The sequence below is a fragment of the Saccoglossus kowalevskii genome, chromosome 7 (assembly GCF_978046115.1).
Source record: "Saccoglossus kowalevskii chromosome 7, keSacKowa6.1, whole genome shotgun sequence".
NCBI classification, from domain to species: domain Eukaryota; kingdom Metazoa; phylum Hemichordata; class Enteropneusta; family Harrimaniidae; genus Saccoglossus; species Saccoglossus kowalevskii.
In genome coordinates this window covers 32,829,644-32,848,763 of record NC_140647.1, presented here as the reverse complement: position 1 = coordinate 32,848,763, position 19,120 = coordinate 32,829,644, and the positions used below count along the sequence as shown (strand labels likewise).

The 19,120-nt window shown below is 33.1% G+C and overlaps 1 protein-coding gene across 1 annotated transcript; it reads left to right on the top strand.

The window, feature by feature from the left end:
* The first annotated feature begins 196 nt into the window (after positions 1–196).
* Positions 197–18,718, top strand: LOC144350670 (uncharacterized). Its single transcript, XM_078008764.2, has 5 exons — positions 197–273; positions 6,137–6,281; positions 6,711–6,813; positions 12,073–12,197; positions 18,322–18,718. The coding sequence occupies exons 2-5, from the start codon at positions 6,162–6,164 to the stop codon at positions 18,394–18,396; spliced, it is 423 nt and encodes a 140-aa protein (XP_077864890.2). The 5' UTR covers positions 197–273; positions 6,137–6,161; the 3' UTR covers positions 18,397–18,718.
* Positions 18,719–19,120: the final 402 nt, after the last annotated feature.

Genomic DNA, 19,120 nt, shown 5'->3' with positions numbered 1-19,120 from the left:
GAAGGGACCCCTAGGTGCGTGATAATGCAACTGTACAACGATAGCGTAGTAGGCAAATCGGTATCTATTTTTTTAATTATCACAATGAATCGGAAAATTGTATTTTCTTAAAGTGTTCTATCTCTGCAGAAACTAATTACTTCTTGTAACAAACAAAGTAAAAACAAAAGAATAGAGATATGTGACTACTGAGGGCGCAATCACAGGCTAGAAATGGCGGTACATGTACTTTCTACATTCAAGAGCTCAGGGTGACGCTGATTATTGATTTTGGTAGGTTTATGTATTTGTTCTTGTTGTTCAAGTTTTATATTTCCATTTCTTCCTATCGTTACTGTACCCGTGTATCTTTGTTGTTTTACTCCAAAAAAGTTTATCGACGAACACAAACGTGTCGAGAATGCAGACGACAATATTTGTGATTTGTGCATTGTCAATGACACAGGCGCTCGGTACCTTTTGTAAATAATAATAGTAAATAAATAGTGAAAACAATTAATATCTCTCTCTATTCACCATGCCTGGCCTTTTTAATGATGAGTGATGCTGGTATGACGTTTACTTGTAAATAAATCTTTACAAATTTTCCAAAGTCACCAATCAGATAAAGTGTCACGTAACACACTTAAAAATTCAGGCTCATTTTTAACAAACCCAAAATTACTCCAGGTAATTTTGTTTGATAATTTCACAGGGTTCGTAGCGTTAGGAAAATCCTTTGAAAGTCTTTGGAGTTTTTGAGGTCTGGAAAGACTTTGAGTTGTCTTTAAATTACCGGAAAAATAAAAAAAAAATATTTGAAAAGTCTTTATATTTCTTCATAGTTATTACCGTAATTCATTTTTAGAAAGGCATGTATTCTCTGCATAGAGTCTTTTCTTTATAAAGTGTTTCTACCCCAGTTCCGACAAGTGTCGGCAGTGATTCCTATCCCCGCGCCCTTCTATCATGTTGGCCTGAATTAAGGGTCAAAATGTCTTGAAAAAATGCAAGAAAGTTTGGGAAAAGGTCTGGGAAAAGTCTTGGAAATCATTTGGCTCTTGGTGCTATTGACCCTGTTTTAATGTGTGTACTATTACAATTTTAGTACATACGTATTTTCTCACAAAAAATATATACCCATCAAATTTTAATAAGAGAGTGCATTTTTACCTGGAATTTTTGTAACTTATGAGGGAATCCTAAATCAACACAACTGGGGATTTTTCAATAATATGGGTTGTCCACTGGGAACTCCATTTGTATACGCTTTAAGATTGATTTTTTTTAATAACTTTTTCCCTGATAATTTTTAGTTTCTGTGTCGGATGAATTTGGATTTTGTCTGTCTGTCTCTAATGCATCAGAGCCATTTTTTGGCATGCTTTGATTAATCACATTCAAACATAACAGAAAAACAATTGTATGATGACTTACATATGCACATCGATTTGCATTACTATTTGATCAAATGTCTGTAAACGTGTCTGAAACAAGTTGGATTTCATTCCAATGAGTATCATACTTTACATTGGGTTACAGAACCACAGTGATACATATATAGTCATTCAAATGACGAACATTCAGTGATATTATTTAACACAGGGGGTAATTAAGGAACTGCATTTCAAAAAGATTTTTATATACAGCGAAAATTTATTCAACCTGACAATTCAAAATGAGCTGCATGTAGCATTTGGTTTTGTTTGATAATTTACTGAAACATAATTGAAAGCTTATCAAAGTTATAGCCGGTATAATATTTTATTAATGAGAATCTGTCATGCAAGGGTTTAACATGTTTATCAACACCAAGTGACTAGTGTAACCTTATATAAATTCAGAGTAATCAACGTCAGTCATGTTTCTAATAATCATCTGTTAGATTGAATTACGTTTCCAGGGCCCCCTCCCTTTCCCTGCAATATAGATGCAGCCATGCAACCTTTGGTCAAAATTAACTCCACTTCTGTAGCTCTCTTGGTTTCATTGTAGTTCACTGTACTGGTCTCCATTTCTTGTCATTATTATAGCGTTATATCACTACATTTCATTTCCCGGCCTTGAAACCTGATGCAATAATTTTCATATCACGCCCACCATGTTTGACCATATTTATACAAATAAATTCCATTCATGAGTGAATAAATGAAAGTAAATAAAAAAAACAGTAGTTTGAATCTATTGCATTTATTTTGGGCTTGCCCATACCAAAATGAAAGGAAAGTCATAGTAATAGCAAAATGTCATTCGTCGATGACGTCTTTGTGAATTTTCTGGCTGGCGACAGAACTTTCTGTAACGTATTAAAACAGACTACAGCTTGATGGTGCTGCATTTTATTATCTGCCATATTTACCTGTAATTTTTTTCAATATTTGTTATGAAACAACATTTGACAATCACTGCATAATTTGCAAGTCAGAGTGTTAAACAGCAAAATTGAAACTCATTCTGTTGGTGAATTAGTGTCGGATGATAGTGTTACAGGGGATGTTGCATCTACTGTTGAATATGTAGAGGAGTAAGAGTCTGAACCAAGATGGTCATGGAGTGCCGATCAAGATAGCGGTTAGAGTGGGAACAAATTTAAACTGCATTGGTCAAAGATATGTTTGTGGGTAGAATGCAACCAGGATGAAAATCATGTTTTGTATATACTGTAGCACACATCCCAATGAAGATGAGTGTGTGTGATTGAATTGGCATGATATCGTATGATTACTGTCTGCACACTAGTTATATTATATATGCCTAGATAAATATCTGAAAAAACACAAACTTCTGTTTCTGTGTAGTTTATTATGCATTTGTAAAACAATAAATTCAACAATTTCGTACTTGGCTACTAAATTTTTCAGTTGGCCACCAACAATTCAAAGTTTGTTCGCAAATGGCCACTAGGATAAAAAAAAAAAATTTTGAGAACTGTTCTTTATTTAAGTTCCATCAATATATACTCAGTGAAACAAAACAAAATACAAATCAATGTAAAGAGACATACTATATCAGCTTCATCATTACCCAATGACATTACGTAACTCAAGGTTCTGGAATGCTTGTACCCATTTACATGCATGCATCTCCACCTGTATCTTGGACATGCCTGGACTATTATTATTCAAATTTCACACATGCATCATACGTCTAATTGGGAGACATGCACATCGATTTGTTCCATGATCTGATTCAAGATTGACAAATGAGAACCATTTTTATGTTTAAAATTCATCAAAATCATTCCTGCTATTCCAGAAGCAGATCTCTATCATGAATAAATGAATTACATACATACATATTTAGATGCACATCATTTTGTTTTTCATATCTAATTTAAAATGGCTGACAGGAGATCTTTTTGTTATTAGAAATGCTGTACCTAAATGATACCTCTGACATGCTTTGGCCCATCAGGTTTAAACTTTACATACCCAATACATGTTTGACGATCAGATTCAAGATGGGCGAATAGCAACCATTTTGAATGTTAAAAATTTAGTAAAATCAAACATTTTTGCTATTCTGGAGCGAACTCTTGGGCGTTTATGGATGGATTTCAGGCAAAATTTGGCAAAAGTACATGTACATTAATTGGACATCAAGGGACCTTATGTACGTCATTCAAAATGATTGACTAGTAGCAATTTTGTTTTAATAAAAGCCGTTCAAGAGTTGTATGTATCTCTGACATGCCTTGACTGATCATATTCAAACTTTATTTCATATATGTCACACATACATGGCTGAATGGCAGTCATTTTAATGTTACCAGTGTTATATTTTGATACACAAAAATGAAATTTTCTAATATGATACATACGTAACTGATTTGAAAGCATATTTCTTGATTCTAATCAGTGGTGCACCCTCTAGTTGTTCTGTGCAGTCATTGAATACAATATAAACATTGTGTTATTTGTGTGAATAAGAAACTCAATATCATACAGCAGCACCATACATTGACTGATTCCTGTCTCAAATGTCATGGCATACCAAGTCACAAGAGACAGTAACTAGTAATGGGTACTGCATTCTGATTGGTCAATCACGTTCTCATTCTTTGTTCTATTTCCCTTGATTTGCTATCATCTGCATTACCCTCGTGGTCTTTTTATATATAAAGCAAGGTTTTCCTCTAGCTCTCAAAAGATGCAGAAATATAAAACTGTTTCGTTTGTTATCACTTTGCACGAAAATAGTAAGAATTAATTGTCAGAACCACCTAAAGTATGAACTACGCAGGAGGAATGAATCCACTTTGGTTATCCCTTATTTGTTATGCTGTAAAATTAAGTATTAGTAAGGACTCATATGTAAAAAGTGTGATCAAGTCTCAGGTATATTAACTGTGAGAACTAAATTTATTTAAACTAGAATGCTATACAGAAGTACAAATAATTGTCATTTTCGATAAAGACAGGCACTTTTCACAGATTTGATATTTCATGTCACGAGAATGAAGAAAATGGATGTACACACTGGAGTGAGTGTTTCCTATGAAATTAATATATCTTAATAGCTCAATATTTTGCTCAGTGACATATGGTGAAAAAAGGTTATATAATGTCTTACATGGTACTTTCTAGAAGTATAAAAAAATTGACAACATTTTTGAGAAGTTTTTATCAAGGAATGTGTTTTCTTTGTACTTGATAGAAACCGCTCCTAAAATAAAATTTTATGCATATTGTTTTACCATTTTTCTCAAAAACAGATTGACAGTGAATTAAAAAAATCACTTTCTGTTGACTAATACTGAAACGAATAAGTGTAGACAGATTTTGTTACGAAATATTGCTAATGCCATATGTGCTAAAAAGAATGGGAGTAGCATTCTACCTATATATAAAATATTCCATGAGTACTCTTTACCAAAGCATTTATTCCTATGGAGTATTCCAGTTATGAGTTTATTAAGTCTATTTCACGAGCACTTTTTGTAATGGATTGTGTAAATATGTCACTGTCTTCTCAGCCATCTTACTGTTTGAGAAAAGGCTCCCCATTCCTTAATTCACCTTCAGAGTGAGTTTTTAATACTGTACATTGCCAAGTGGTAACTATGGTACATATATATTTATATTCTTTCTTTAAACGTTTTTTTTTTTCTGAGTAAAGCTTAATATTAATAATAATTAAACAAATTCAACTGTTTATAGTTCAAAATACATGTGATCTGCAGACCCAAGCATTTAAATGTCACGGGTGAGGTGTTAAATGCATCACATGCAGATAATGTTCAAATGTCTTAGTACTGTAGTTCATTAACCTTAATTTTTTAATAGTCATTAGAAGAAATTCACAAATTTCTTCTAGTATGTATCAAACCTGACCTAATTTAAGCTGAATTCTAATCTGATGAATCATAAAGTGAATAAACTTGACCCTGCCCGCCTGCCAGGCATCTGCAAGGTCAGGTGGAAAAATGTAACTGACAGTAGAACCCCAAGGTAAAATTGATGGTTTGCCTTTAATGAATTTCACATTTCTGTGACCTTCTGGATGACTTTCAATTACTGTACATTTCTGATCTTTGTTGAAATTCAATGACTGGCTGTTCTCCTTTTTTGCTCTGGTAGAAGTATTTTACCGGTACCCTAGTTTTTCAGTCATGTAATTAATTATATAAATAGTATTGCAGTGATGGAATTATTTTATGAAAAATAAACATTCCCATATTCAATTACTACCAGTAGTTTGATTATCAAAGTATAAAGATGGTGATTAAAAAAATACATCGTAAGCAATTTGAATTCTGTCTGACTGATCTAAAATTAACACCGAATTTACAGAAAATTACAGGAAATATGAAAACATTATAAAAAGCTGATGAGGTCAAAAATTAGAAAAGCAAAATATGGTGGGTTGCACAATTTGGGTTATATAAAATCTTCTCGGTTAAAATTAGTTAGTTAAAATTTAGATGAAAATATTAAACCTAGTTGGTTTTTAATAAATATTTATTTTGAAAAATACAATTTTGATGTTACATTACACAGTTGCGAGTTAAAATCCAGTGTGTTTAAGTAGAAAATTGAGTTAAATATCTGGTTGGAAAAATTTGATGGGTTAAAATCTTATGCAATTAAATTTTAGAGCAGGTTATAAATCTCTTAGTCACAGATTAACTGTCTTATACATACCTTTTTCCATGTAGTGTCACCAGTGTCTATAACTTCTTAATGGAAACTCCAGGACCTTCCAATGACAACAAATGTTCAAAAGGTGATGTTTATGAGTTTATTGACTCACAAGAAACAGACAAAAAACATGTGACCAAGAAAAAACCTAAACAACTGAAGGTATGTCAGTATTAATCCAAGCTTTTGTTTTCTGAAATTTACAAAACAGTATGACATTCATATTGTAAGAATTCATATAAATATGCAATGTGAGAGACCCTACATGCAGGGTTATAGCCAGAAAATAGAAAGTACCTATCTGTCTTTATCAAAATGAAAGATAGCATTCCCTGTAACCATGTATATATATTTGATGATTTATTTAGTGGTAATTTTCAATCCAAATTGGACAGGTTTGTAGAAATTTTGTCTGTCAAATAACATTTTATACCTGTCTAAATTGTGTTGTGATTGTCTAAAATAACAGGTGCTACAAGCGTGCCATGGGAATCCAATAATGTTATAATATTATTAGTAGTGGAAAAAGATTCATACAAAGACATATTGTATAAAATAAATCCTGCAACTGTGTTGGTATATATTTTGCAGGCACAGGTTGTTAACGAAGTACTTAATCTTATTTGTAAAACTAAAGAAAGTTTACAGCATCTGAGAGAAGTGGAGAAAGATTTGATACAGGAGGTGGAAGCAGGTAAATTTTATATATCCATATTTGTTTGCAAGAAGGTTATAAGTCAAATGTCACCCCAAGTCTTAAGTGGGCCTAGTTTGGGGTCTAAACATAAAATGTGCATATATAACTACTGAATTAAATTGACATTGCACTCATATCTGAAGAGTTTCTTGTCATTGCTATTACTATAAAATCTGTATTAGAAGCAAAAGCTTCTATTAAAATGGTAAAATGCAACGAAAGGGATGCGGCTTCTATTAGAGCATCTACACATATGAGAAATGGTGAATTTTTGGTTCTCAATGTGTGCGACTTCTATTAGAAATGTAACTTCTAATACAGATTTTACGATACTATCTAAAAGTCTCCATGCTGAACGTAAATCAATTCTTATTAGAGATTTACTTTTTTGAAATATTTATTGGCAGACTGACCACAAAATTCAAACAGATCAGACTACACAGTGGTAATGATTTATTAATATTAATCATGCATGTTTCGACGCTAACATTAATACATTAATGTTTGTTAATAACTACAATAATCTCTAGTATACTTCAAAGTCAGTTTTAGAGAACATTTTTTATCTTTACTGTAAATGTATATGGCCTCTAGCAGTGAAGATTTTCGTCAGATAAAGTCTGTGCAAATTAACTCAGACCTCAATAGCCTTGCAAACTTGCTGGAAGGAATTTAGATTTCACCATGGACTTCAGTTACCTGTATTTTTTCTTTCAAAATTTAATTAGGTATTGGTATTGAGTCTGTGCTTCCACAGATAACAAACTTCTCTCTGGGATTAATAAGAACATCCTCACACAGGAATACCTTATACTAAAATATGTTTGGATAGTTAGGGTACTAATAAATTCCCACTTCCGGTCCAGGTAACTTAAAAAACACCACAAATATTCACTTTCGAGATATAATTTTTGGTATGTGTTGGTTCTTGGATATTTCAGCTTCGTCATCCTGTACTTTGTTTAGTAATTTGAACTTACCAGTTTGCGTAAAAAGGGAGAGTTTTGCGATTTCTGCCTTGGCTTAATTATTTGCTGAGGAACGGCTTAGGTATGGCTCTGTAACTAGCATCTCAACTTAAAAATGTTAAGTAATCAAACAAAAATGACATTGTACTAAAGTCCAAAAAGTTAGTTCAAGGTCTTCACTTTTTGTTAGCATAAACATGATTTGCTCCCTCGCTTATTATGACACCCTCAAATTGACTGATTTTCATTCCCCTCACAAGTCCACAATGGTATATTCCTCTATTTTTTTGCTTGTTCATTTGCTTTCAATAACGTTTCAGTGGCTGTCACTGTCGTATTTTGAGTCTTGCCGATAATATTTTGGTTCAAATTCACGTAGCTAATAATCACCGAGAAAACTCAAACAAATTTTTCACTAACATACCGGAAGTTGTTGTGTCGTAATATTGAATTTTTCCGACAACTCTTATACAACATTTAAATCTTAGTTGGGGAAATTCACTATCATTAAATTGCGTTCACCATGCTAGGCAATCCAAAAATGTATTCGCACTAAAGTACATTCAAGATCTGTTCTTTCTCATAGCATAAACACTGGTTTTACCCTCGCTTAGGCCAGACTTTTATTATCCCTTGTTTCGCAAACCTGCCGAATGAACAGGAGCCGAAAATGAAATAAAAATATAATTTCTCGTGCCCGCCGACTTCTAAGTGCAAAAAATTGCTAAAAAAAACTTATTTTTATCTTTATTTTTTTTCGCCCGCCGCATAACAAACCCAAGTTGCATTTTCGTGGGAGTATCATGATCAAAGTACCAAAGTCTCATGCAGATGAGAAACAAGGTTATACATGGAATACCATTTTATTTCATTTCATCTCTCCTATCAATGATCTTACTTACAATTTTTTGAGAATCACACAAATCTAATGGAAAAAAAGAATTAATTTTTTTTTTTTTGCCCTCCTCAAAAAAATTGCCTTATAAAAACTTGAGAAACAAGAAATAAAAAAAGTCTGGCCTTACTAAAATTAAAATATGATTGGGGTCACCGTCACTGTAGCTATCGCTGCTGTAAATCTTGATTATAATTCTCGTCCAAATAATTCACGTCCCAAATTTTGGTTCCCTGGCGCCTCTAATAAATAAGCTTTATTACAGCTGGGCTGAATCAATGATATACTAGTATCACCCAAAAAATGGATGATTGGGCAAAAAGCCATTTACGCTAAATTTTGATTCCTCGGGTGCCTCTAATAAATAACCTATCTAAGCGCTGGGCTGAATCTTTCATATCGCCAAATAAACATGGAAGAATGGGTGAACATTCGGTGTGATATTGCATTGTATTGTGTTTTTAGAGTCCCTCAATTTTGTTTCAAAGTCCGCAGTCACACGGAGATAACCAGAAAATTGAAAACTTCATCGCAACGTTTTCGGATTCCCTCAAACTTGTTTTGACCTTTGTTACCTATTCCCACATCAGAGTGAATTACAGCATTAAATATTTGTTCCCCGGGATTCTTCACTGGTATTTTTACTCAGAAACGCAAGAGCCATAAGACTTGATTTCCAAGGACATAGGTTGTTTGGATTGAACGATTTCTGTTGTTTCAAGTTTGTTGTATGCCTAGAAACTTGGCAATATTGTTATTTTGGTGAATATATAGAACATGTCCTATTCAAATAAAAGATTTTGATATGCTAAATGAACAACTTGTACTGGCATGTCTCCAGTATAAAAAGTCCTCTAGTCTCCGAAATTTGACAATGGCACTAGCCCAAAATAACTTCCTTTAAAAACACACTCTCAAACTTGACAACATTTAGTATTGTTTATTTCTATGCAATTGTGATTCTTAATTTCTATGTGTAACATATCACTGGTATGGACAGCGACGGCTGACAGACTATTTTGATTCTGTAAACTTTCTTTACACGGGCAACTGACTTTTATCTTTTTGTTACCATTCTGACTTTTTCTCGGTCGAATTTTACACTGATAAATAAGTATTAAGTAAGTAAACGAGCCGGTGCATAGTCAACATGAGACTATGGATAACAGGTAGGCCCTGAAGGTAGCGTCAACATACAGCATTAATGGGCAAGTGACAATCCCTTTTTAGCTCCCCTGTCGAGGAAGTCCAGCGGAGCTTCTAGTATTACTGATTGTCCGTCGTCGTTGCCGTCGTCAACTTTACATTTTCGACTTCTTCTTAAAAATCACAAACTGTATAGCTGTGAAACTTTCTAGGTAGGTACCTCTCAGATTTGTTCATTCGTGTGGATATGTTCAATTGTCTTATTTATAGCGAATATTTTTGTCATTTTTGGTAAAAAATGCTATTTTCGACTTGTTCATGAAAACCTTGGGTGAACCTCTCTCAGATTTGTTCATTTCATGATGATATCTTCATTTCTTTAATTTTGATGAATATTTTTTCCATTTTTGGTAAAAAATTATATTTTCGACTTCTCCTTAAAAACTGCTAGTCTGATTGCTTTGATATTGTATATGTAGGTACATCAGGTGGATGTTGATTTTGTGACATCTTCAATTCTCTAATTTTGATGAATATTTTTTGTAATTTTTGGTAAAAATTGATATTTTCGACTTCTTGTTAAAAACCTGAAGTCTAACTGCTTTGATATTACATATCTAGGTACTACATGTGGACCTCTTTCAGATTTGTTCATTTTGTGATGATATCTTTAATTCTCTAATTTTGATGAATATTTTTTGTCATTTTTGGTAAAAAGTTATATTTTCGACTTCTTGTTAAAAACCAAAAGTCCAATTGCTTTGATATTAAATATCTAGGTACTACATGTGGACCTCTCTCAGATTTGTTCATTTTGTGATGATATCTTTAATTCTCTAATTTTCATAAATATTGGATTTTGGATTACCGATAGTTAAAATTTTGCCAACATGTGACATTATATATAACTGGTGGATGGAATTACCAAGCCATTTTTATGAAATAGTGAACAAATATTTTCGTAACACACACTAACCGTGAAATACACCCATCATTGTCGCTGATGGAATATTTTATATTGCAATTTCTTAATTTCATTTTGTTTTATTGCAACACATTAGTGACCCCTCCCTAAATCGCGGGTGTCGGGATCCAAGCAAAAACGCAACATATCGGGGTTTGTTAGAGTGGGATTCATGCGTTGAAAATGGATAAATAGCACATATACACACATAGAGCTATATCAAGGGCAGTATGTAAGTATGTAAAGTCGCGATTTGTCGCGTCTGACACCTTTCAACACCTTGAGTCAGGCGGCTGTCACCCTTTGTATCTCAGTAATTGACAGACAGTAAGTGTTTAGTTGTCTCCTCCAGCTTTGTTACGGCCAATTAAATACAAGATGCAACGAAACATTAGTTCTTTTACTTACTGGGATGTAACTTTTACTTACTTCTGTTACATCCGAGTTAACGTATACAAATTTTATAGCTTACAAAATATTTGTAGACTATTGTCAAGTAATATGAGAGGGTGCACTAGAAACTAGCTAGGATATATACATCCCAGTTAACGTATACGCATTCGTACTACCTTATACTAAAATATGAAGTTACCACTAATTCTCATTAAGGTGTATCATTTATGCATATAACTACATATCTCATATACCGGTACTTTGTATCAGTTAAATTATACATGGTATTCCCAGATTAACACCAGTTGTTAATGGCACATACAACATTGGATTCTCAACTCCGATGGAAAGTCTTAAGTTTCTGCCACTCACGGCGAAAGCCAATCAGTGCTAAGCCAATCATTGCGAAGCTACTAGTTACTTATGGTTAAATATAAATATCTCTCAAAAATAAAATTGTATGTTATTTACACCTAACTTTGCAGATCATGGTATCATAAATTATATAATAATGATGATGGCAAATAAAATGTATTTGCTTACCCACAATGCACCATTTCTGTGACAAATATAATATCACATATCTCTCAAAAATAAAATTCTATGTTACTTAAACATAACTTTGCAGATCACAGTTTTAAAAATTACATAATAATATAATAATGAGAAATAAGTCATACAATAACAATAACAAATTTCATTTGTTTACCCACAATGCACCCTTCTTCACATATATCTACCAAAAAAATTCTACTTTAACTAATTTTGCAGATCATGATGTCAAAAATTACATAGCGATAAGAAATAATTCATACAATAATAAACAAAGTGCCAGTGTGCTTACGTATAATGCACCATTCTCATGAATGTATTTTTTATTTGGCCCACAGGAAGAAAATTTGGAAAGAAGAAATCAGAGGAGCCTAATTCTCGATCATGTGATGTTTTCTCTAGAAAGAGACGTCTTGAAGTTTCAGTTTCAAATGTACCTTTAGTGGACCAGAAAAACAGCAAGGTATTTATTTTCAGGTTTAACAAGTATATACATGTATGTACCAGCCTTCTGTAATCACAAGTTATGGCACTAGATAGATGAAGTGATAAAACACAGACAACACACAAATCAAAGTATTTATAGATGTTGATGGTGGGGCAAATTCAATAAAAATGTTATATACTTGGAACGTTAGCTCACAGGTGCACTTTTGTCTGAAACAAGGACAAGGTTTTGTCTCTGTGCATCTGTGCGTCCATCCATGCATGCATTTGTTTATCTCGAACACCCCTGAAGAACTCTTTTCAAACCTCAAACATACTTAATACCTTAACTGATACATATAGCATGCAATGAATTCATGATTTGGTCAAAGACAGTTATCTGACGGCACTTTTTTTTAAATCACTAAATATAGCTATTTGACATGTCCAAAACCATATCTCAGGCATGTGTTGGCCGATGACAGGCCATTTTGTTTTTGACAAGTACTATTTTAGACATATATCTTGTACTTGCTATGTGCTATTCAATTCAAATATTATACATAAACATCCTTTCAAAGATGGCCAACTGCTGATTTTAGTTGTAAAAAAACACTAAAATCAGGTATATTTACATGTCTAGAATCCTATTTCAGGCTTGTGTAAATTCAACTTCAAATTGTAGTCTAGACTGACATGTACCGGTATATCTTGTACTGCCTTCAAGCAATGCAGTTTATACCTATAAATTGTCCATCATGGCGCATACGATAATGTTGTCATCTGATCAAAAATGGCCGACTGCTGACTGCTAGATCTTGGGCTTTAATTGTTGATTTACTTCAAACATGGTCGACAGAAATACCATTATGGGTAGTTAATTGATGCATGTCAATTTGCAAATTCATTTTTAGATGGCCTGACTGGTGGCCATTTTCCCTTTGACAAGTTGTATACCAGACAGGTATATCTTGTACTGGCTTCAAGCAATGCGCTTCAAAATTTATACCTACAAATTGTCCATTGTGGCAAATACAATAATGTTGTCATCTGATCAAAAACAGCCGACTGCTCACTTTGCTAGTTGGGTCAGGTCGTATCTCCCATGGTGCAGTGAGACTTCCTGTGACCCCTGACCAGTTTTATCGTTGTGTAGTTTGTTTACAAAGTTCTTGTTTCGCATACAACATGTATCGTTTTTGGGGGATATACCCTCCATCAAAGAAACATAAGTCAAGCATTGACTGTGAATTGCGGCAAATAAGAGTATGACCATTCCAAATGTACATGTTAAATCATTCCAAGCTGGAAGACCGAGTTCAAGGAATGGCTGGTCACCGATTACGGTGTATTGCTGTTTCTGCCGGGCTATTTATGGGCCATTATCAAACCACAAAATACCAGACAAACTCAGTAATCAGGGATCGTTTGATTAGATTCTGACTATGGTTCAGATTTTTCTCATCTAGCTGAGAGCAATAGTGACACAGACGTCTGATATACATGTACACCATGTTCTGAATATGCATGTTTTCTACAGCTACTTTGTTGTTAAAATAAACCATGCATAGTATATTGTATACAACTTGTGTGTGTGCGAAAATAATTGTGCGGGACTGGTAACAATTTAGCAGGGCTTGTAACTTTTGAAAGGTACCAGAATTTGAAAGTTACCATATACACCATTAGACGGATTTAAATGGAACTTGGTACATAGATGTTCTTGGATAATAGACAGTACTGACTAGTTTTGGTTTAAACCTTGTGCATATTAATCATCCAATTAGCCAATGATTAGCCAATTTTAAGCATTTTCACTCGTTTCTCAAGTACTATTCAACAGATTTTAATGATACATGGTACATAAACACTCTAGGATAATACTCAGACCTGATAAAATCATATGCATGTTTAGTTTAGGGTTAAATTTTGAACTTACTAATTATCTAATTTGCACATACATGTAGGTGCTTTTAAATAATCCACAGATCTGTTTACTTCAAGGTTAAAATCCATGCATACATGTACTAATTACCTGTTATTAGTTTTATATGTGTTTCCTAATATTCATAACTTCAAAGTACTAAGTACTGTTGCAGATAGGGACATGCAACTGGTGCTATAATTTTGTGGTCTGACAAGATATATAACCAAAATATTAAGTCATATATGGTCATTATTTCATTAAATACAATGTATTTATAATTGATAAACTATAGTTACTTGGAACCACCCTGATTATTTTGTCTATTAAAAACACATATGCCTGCTGTAAAAATAAAGGATAAGGATAAGTCTATGGTCAAAATAAGACGTATTTCAATGATTTTGCATTCAATAATTACAATGCTTTATGTGTAATGAAGATGTGCTTCTAATATAGTAATAAATGCAGTATTCCTTAATTGTTTTTCATGCCTCCAATACCAGCACACGGGAGTTCTTTATAATATTTTCTTAAAAAGGAAGTAACCATTACTGGAGGCTGATGCATGTCACATTAAATGTAAACTTATCATGCTGGCTGACTCACCCATCTATCAGGTCACTCAAGTTCTGCAACATATGTTTTGTTGCTATTCTTGAACTTATAAAATGGTCACTATGTGCATGCAGCACTAGAAGCTAAATTATCTTCAAATGTGTATAGTTTTGAAAATGAACACAAATAAATTATGTGCTTTGATCATTTAATGAGTCCACAATGATGAATAGAACCCTTTATCCTAATAATTTGTGCTATGACATTTGTTTTCTTGCTATAAACATGATATTATTCATTGTCATGAGCATAACTCTATAGTGATGTATACCATGAGATATAGGTTTTCACATATTCCATGTACGCAACCAAAACTACTCATATTACTCACTTTATAACAATCAAAAAACATAATATCTTTATGGTCTTTAAAATTAAGTACGCAAGAGGGACTGTGCATTGCAAAATACTTTGTGTGATCAAAATGAAAAACTGACAGCCAATTTTTTCTTACTATGTACTTATCGGCTAACTGCTTGCAGTAAATCTCACTAAATGCTATTGGCAGCCATAAAATCCTGATACTACAATTTGATCACTGCTGTTTGTCAGAGATGACTTGATTTTACTCAACTTTGCAATGACAGTACATAGTACTATTTTGCATATACGTATAAACATATTTTTGTTATGATTGTTTATTTCACACCATCTGTGTTCAAAAACAGTGAATATCTACGGTTTTTGACTCCCGTGTGCGAAGCACAAAAAGGGAGTCTTTGCAGTTAGTGTGTCTGTCTGTGTGTCTGTGTGTGTGTGTCTGTTCCACTGATATCTCAAGAACCATACATTGATTTTTGATGAAATTTAGTGCATAGATGCTCTGGGCCAATGCGCAGATTTTATCAGGTTTTGGTAAAAAGCCATGCATATTAATTACATAATTTGCATGATAATTAGCTGATTTCTAGCTGTTCCATGACTGTTCCACTGATATCTAGAGAACCACTCATTGGATTTTAATGAAACTTGGCACATAGATGCTCCAAACTAATGCACAGATTTGATTAGTTTTGGGTAAAAATCTATGCAATATTAATTACCTAATTTGTATAATGATTAATCAATTTTCGGCTTTTCCACTGATATCTCAAGTACTAATCATCACATTTCAATAAAACTTGCTACATAGATCTTCTAGGACTATGCAGAGACCTGATTAGTTTTAATTGGATATTAATTACCTAATTTGCGTAATGTTCCAATGATATATAAAGAACTACGAATCGGATTTTAATGAAAGTTTTAAAGAGAACTATGCAGAGACCCAATTAGTTTTTGGTAAATATTTATGCTTATTAATCACCTAATTAACATAATTAATTAACACTGATATCTCAATTACTGATCATCACATTTGAATAAAATTTGGTACATAAATGCTCTAGGACAATAGACAGGCCTGATTAATTTTGGGTTAAAATTTGTTCATAATAATTCTCTAATTAGGATAATAATTCATAATTTTCTTTTGTTCTGTTCATATTAGTTACATGTACCTGATTTACATAATTAGTTTTCAGCTTTTCCATCAATATTTCATGTACAAGTAATTTTGAATTAATTTTTAATGTGTCTTCAATACTCTCAGCACACGTTAGTTCTTTCTAAGCTTTCTTTGATTATTATTTATAAGTTAAATAATTGCCATAATACACAAAGTTATATCTAATACTTATATATTAACATTGGCATATTCTTAGTTTCTATAACATATATGAGACGTAAATGAAAAACAAAATTATACAATTATTTTGATTTGTCTGTTTTTTCATCACTTCATGCCATGAAAAACAGCTAATTGTGTTGGATTTATGATCCTTGTCTTTCATGCTCTGTAATGAATGATTTCCCCATTAGCAGAATTTTATTTATTGTGCTCTACCTGCCAGTATTTTATGAATTATTTCAAAAATCTTTGCTCCCTACAGTTTGCATCATTCTTCTTATCCGACATATACTACCAAGCTTCTCAATTTGCCAGTAAATAAATGGTTATTTGTGTAACAGAATTTATACCTCATTTCAGGGATTTGCTGTGTTTTACATTAATATGATGCTATTGCCAAGATGGTGCAAAGTATGCATGACTGAGTGCATACTTTGCAGTGTACTTGAATAATCTTATTACTATAGATCTTTTTGATCCAACTGATTCGTGTAGGATTAGGCGAAAAAAAAAATTGTTTTGTTGCTCTCAGCGACCAACGGAAAAATATGAAATATCGGGTCGCTTTTTTTTTTTTTAATAGGCCCAAATATTAAAACTCACCATTTAAAGCAGTAAAAAGGTCTTTTCTCTAAAAATTAACGATCCTGGATCGTTGTTTGATCCCCAGGGTCCTTGTGAGGATAAGTGTTGACTTTTAACCTTGGACGTGTACAGCAAGCTGTTGCCCAGGGGCAGCAATAGCATTAGCTGAAGGAAGAGCGGAGGACAGTGTTGTTTAAGGAAAAGACCAAAACAATGTGCTGATGGAAATAAAAATATACAAAAGACTGAAAGAAACACTTTGATTTTTTCGTTTAATGTCTATCATGCGTTTGTTTGATTCCCATATACCTCGGCTATTTTCGATACCCTTCGATTTCACAAGTTTAAAAAAAATCGAACTGACTGTGTCGTGGATGCTTATCCATTTGTGTTTTTCCTCATTGATTCATATTTGTTGTTGTTTATTCAGTTTTATTCTTTCGTATTCGTAATTTAGTGACATTATTAGACTATATTTACTGTATCTTTTCGTCCTTATTTAATACAACTCCAAGCTATATTAGCTGAGATACAACAATTGAAAGTTGTTACATGCCTGAAACTACTAGTATACCGTAATGCATGTATCTCTATTATACATTAACACAGATTCATTTTATACAAGCCAATTAATAATAATCAATAGACAGCACGAACGCAATAGGAATCAGTTGCAAGGTCGATTTTAAGCTGATGTGCCAATATTGAAAACCAATCACTGTGTTTCCCTCCTATTTTAATCCATAGGTGTGAATCCTGCTCAACCCTATAAAAAGGGCATTCTATCGTGTATTCATCAGTTGCCTTCTTGTTACATTGTAGTTTCTTTGTTGTAACATTGCCATAATAAACAGTGTATTGTTTAAATGTACATTACGCTTCCTTTCTTGTAACTCTACGATCCAATGCATGCAGTTTGAACCTGATCGAATGTGAGCGAATATCAACCACAGACTGACCCAATTTTTCAATTTTCCGACTTGAGGGCAACATAAGTTTTTTTGGGTTATGCCCAGCTAACTAAGTAAAACAGTGAAGATTATTTGAACTCTCTCTTTATAAACTTCTGCCATATTGGAAACACCATATATAATCATTTCATATTTGGACTTCGCATTTCGTAATATTATACAAATTATCGCAAATACCCCATGCAATACTGCAAAATAGGCTCACACTGTAACTTATGGTGATACAGTGACAGATGGGTAAATTTATGGAAATCATCAGCATTGCTAACTAAATGCACTGGTTTGTGATCACCTGTTCCACTTGATTCCACTTGAAGCATAAAACGTTTCTATCATCTCTATAACAAGATACATGTATATTTCTGTAAAAGTGTCATGTACCGTTTTATTTCAGTATATATCAAAGCCAAGTGGCAGTGGAAGATGTGCAAAAAGAAGTCTTAAAAAGCCTGCAAACCACGAAGAGTAATATGTCTTGCTTTCTAGGATGCTTGTCATCAAAATATATTGTTACTATATCCTATTCTCAGTGTTCATCAAATTAGGTTTATTATTATCTCTCTCTTTATTGCTGTTATATTTATAGTTAAAGATTTGTTAAATCTCAAATATTCCACTAATATAAATGTATGAAGACTATGAACACATGTTATAAGCTATTCAGATTAAAAAATATAATTGACATGTGTATTGTTGTAATGCATTTATTTTTCTAATGTAGGGAATGCAAATGCATTAAGGAGTCAATTCAGTGTTTGAGTAAATAAAGGCTTATAAGTGTGGGTGATTAAGTATGGATCTTATTACTAGTTCCCGTCAAACGTAGTCCGAAACAAGCTTATGTTTTGGGTTTGTTGCATCCATGCATTCGTCATCATTTTACAGAGATGCCTGGACAGATTTTCATCAAAGCTGGTACAAAGACAAGTCATAATGGGAGACATGTGCACATCGATTTATTTTTGATTTGGTTGACCTTTGACTGTCCCAAAAATCAACATTTGGACATGTCATCAACCGTTTCTCGGATATGCCTTGGCCGATTTCATTCAAACTTGGCATTGACATAATTCATGGTGGGTTACTGTTGCACGTCTTTCGATTCAAAATGGTGGACTGGTGGTAATTTTGTTTTTCACAGAGATTGTACACATTGACATTTTACAGAGATTGTACACATTTGGGTAAAATTA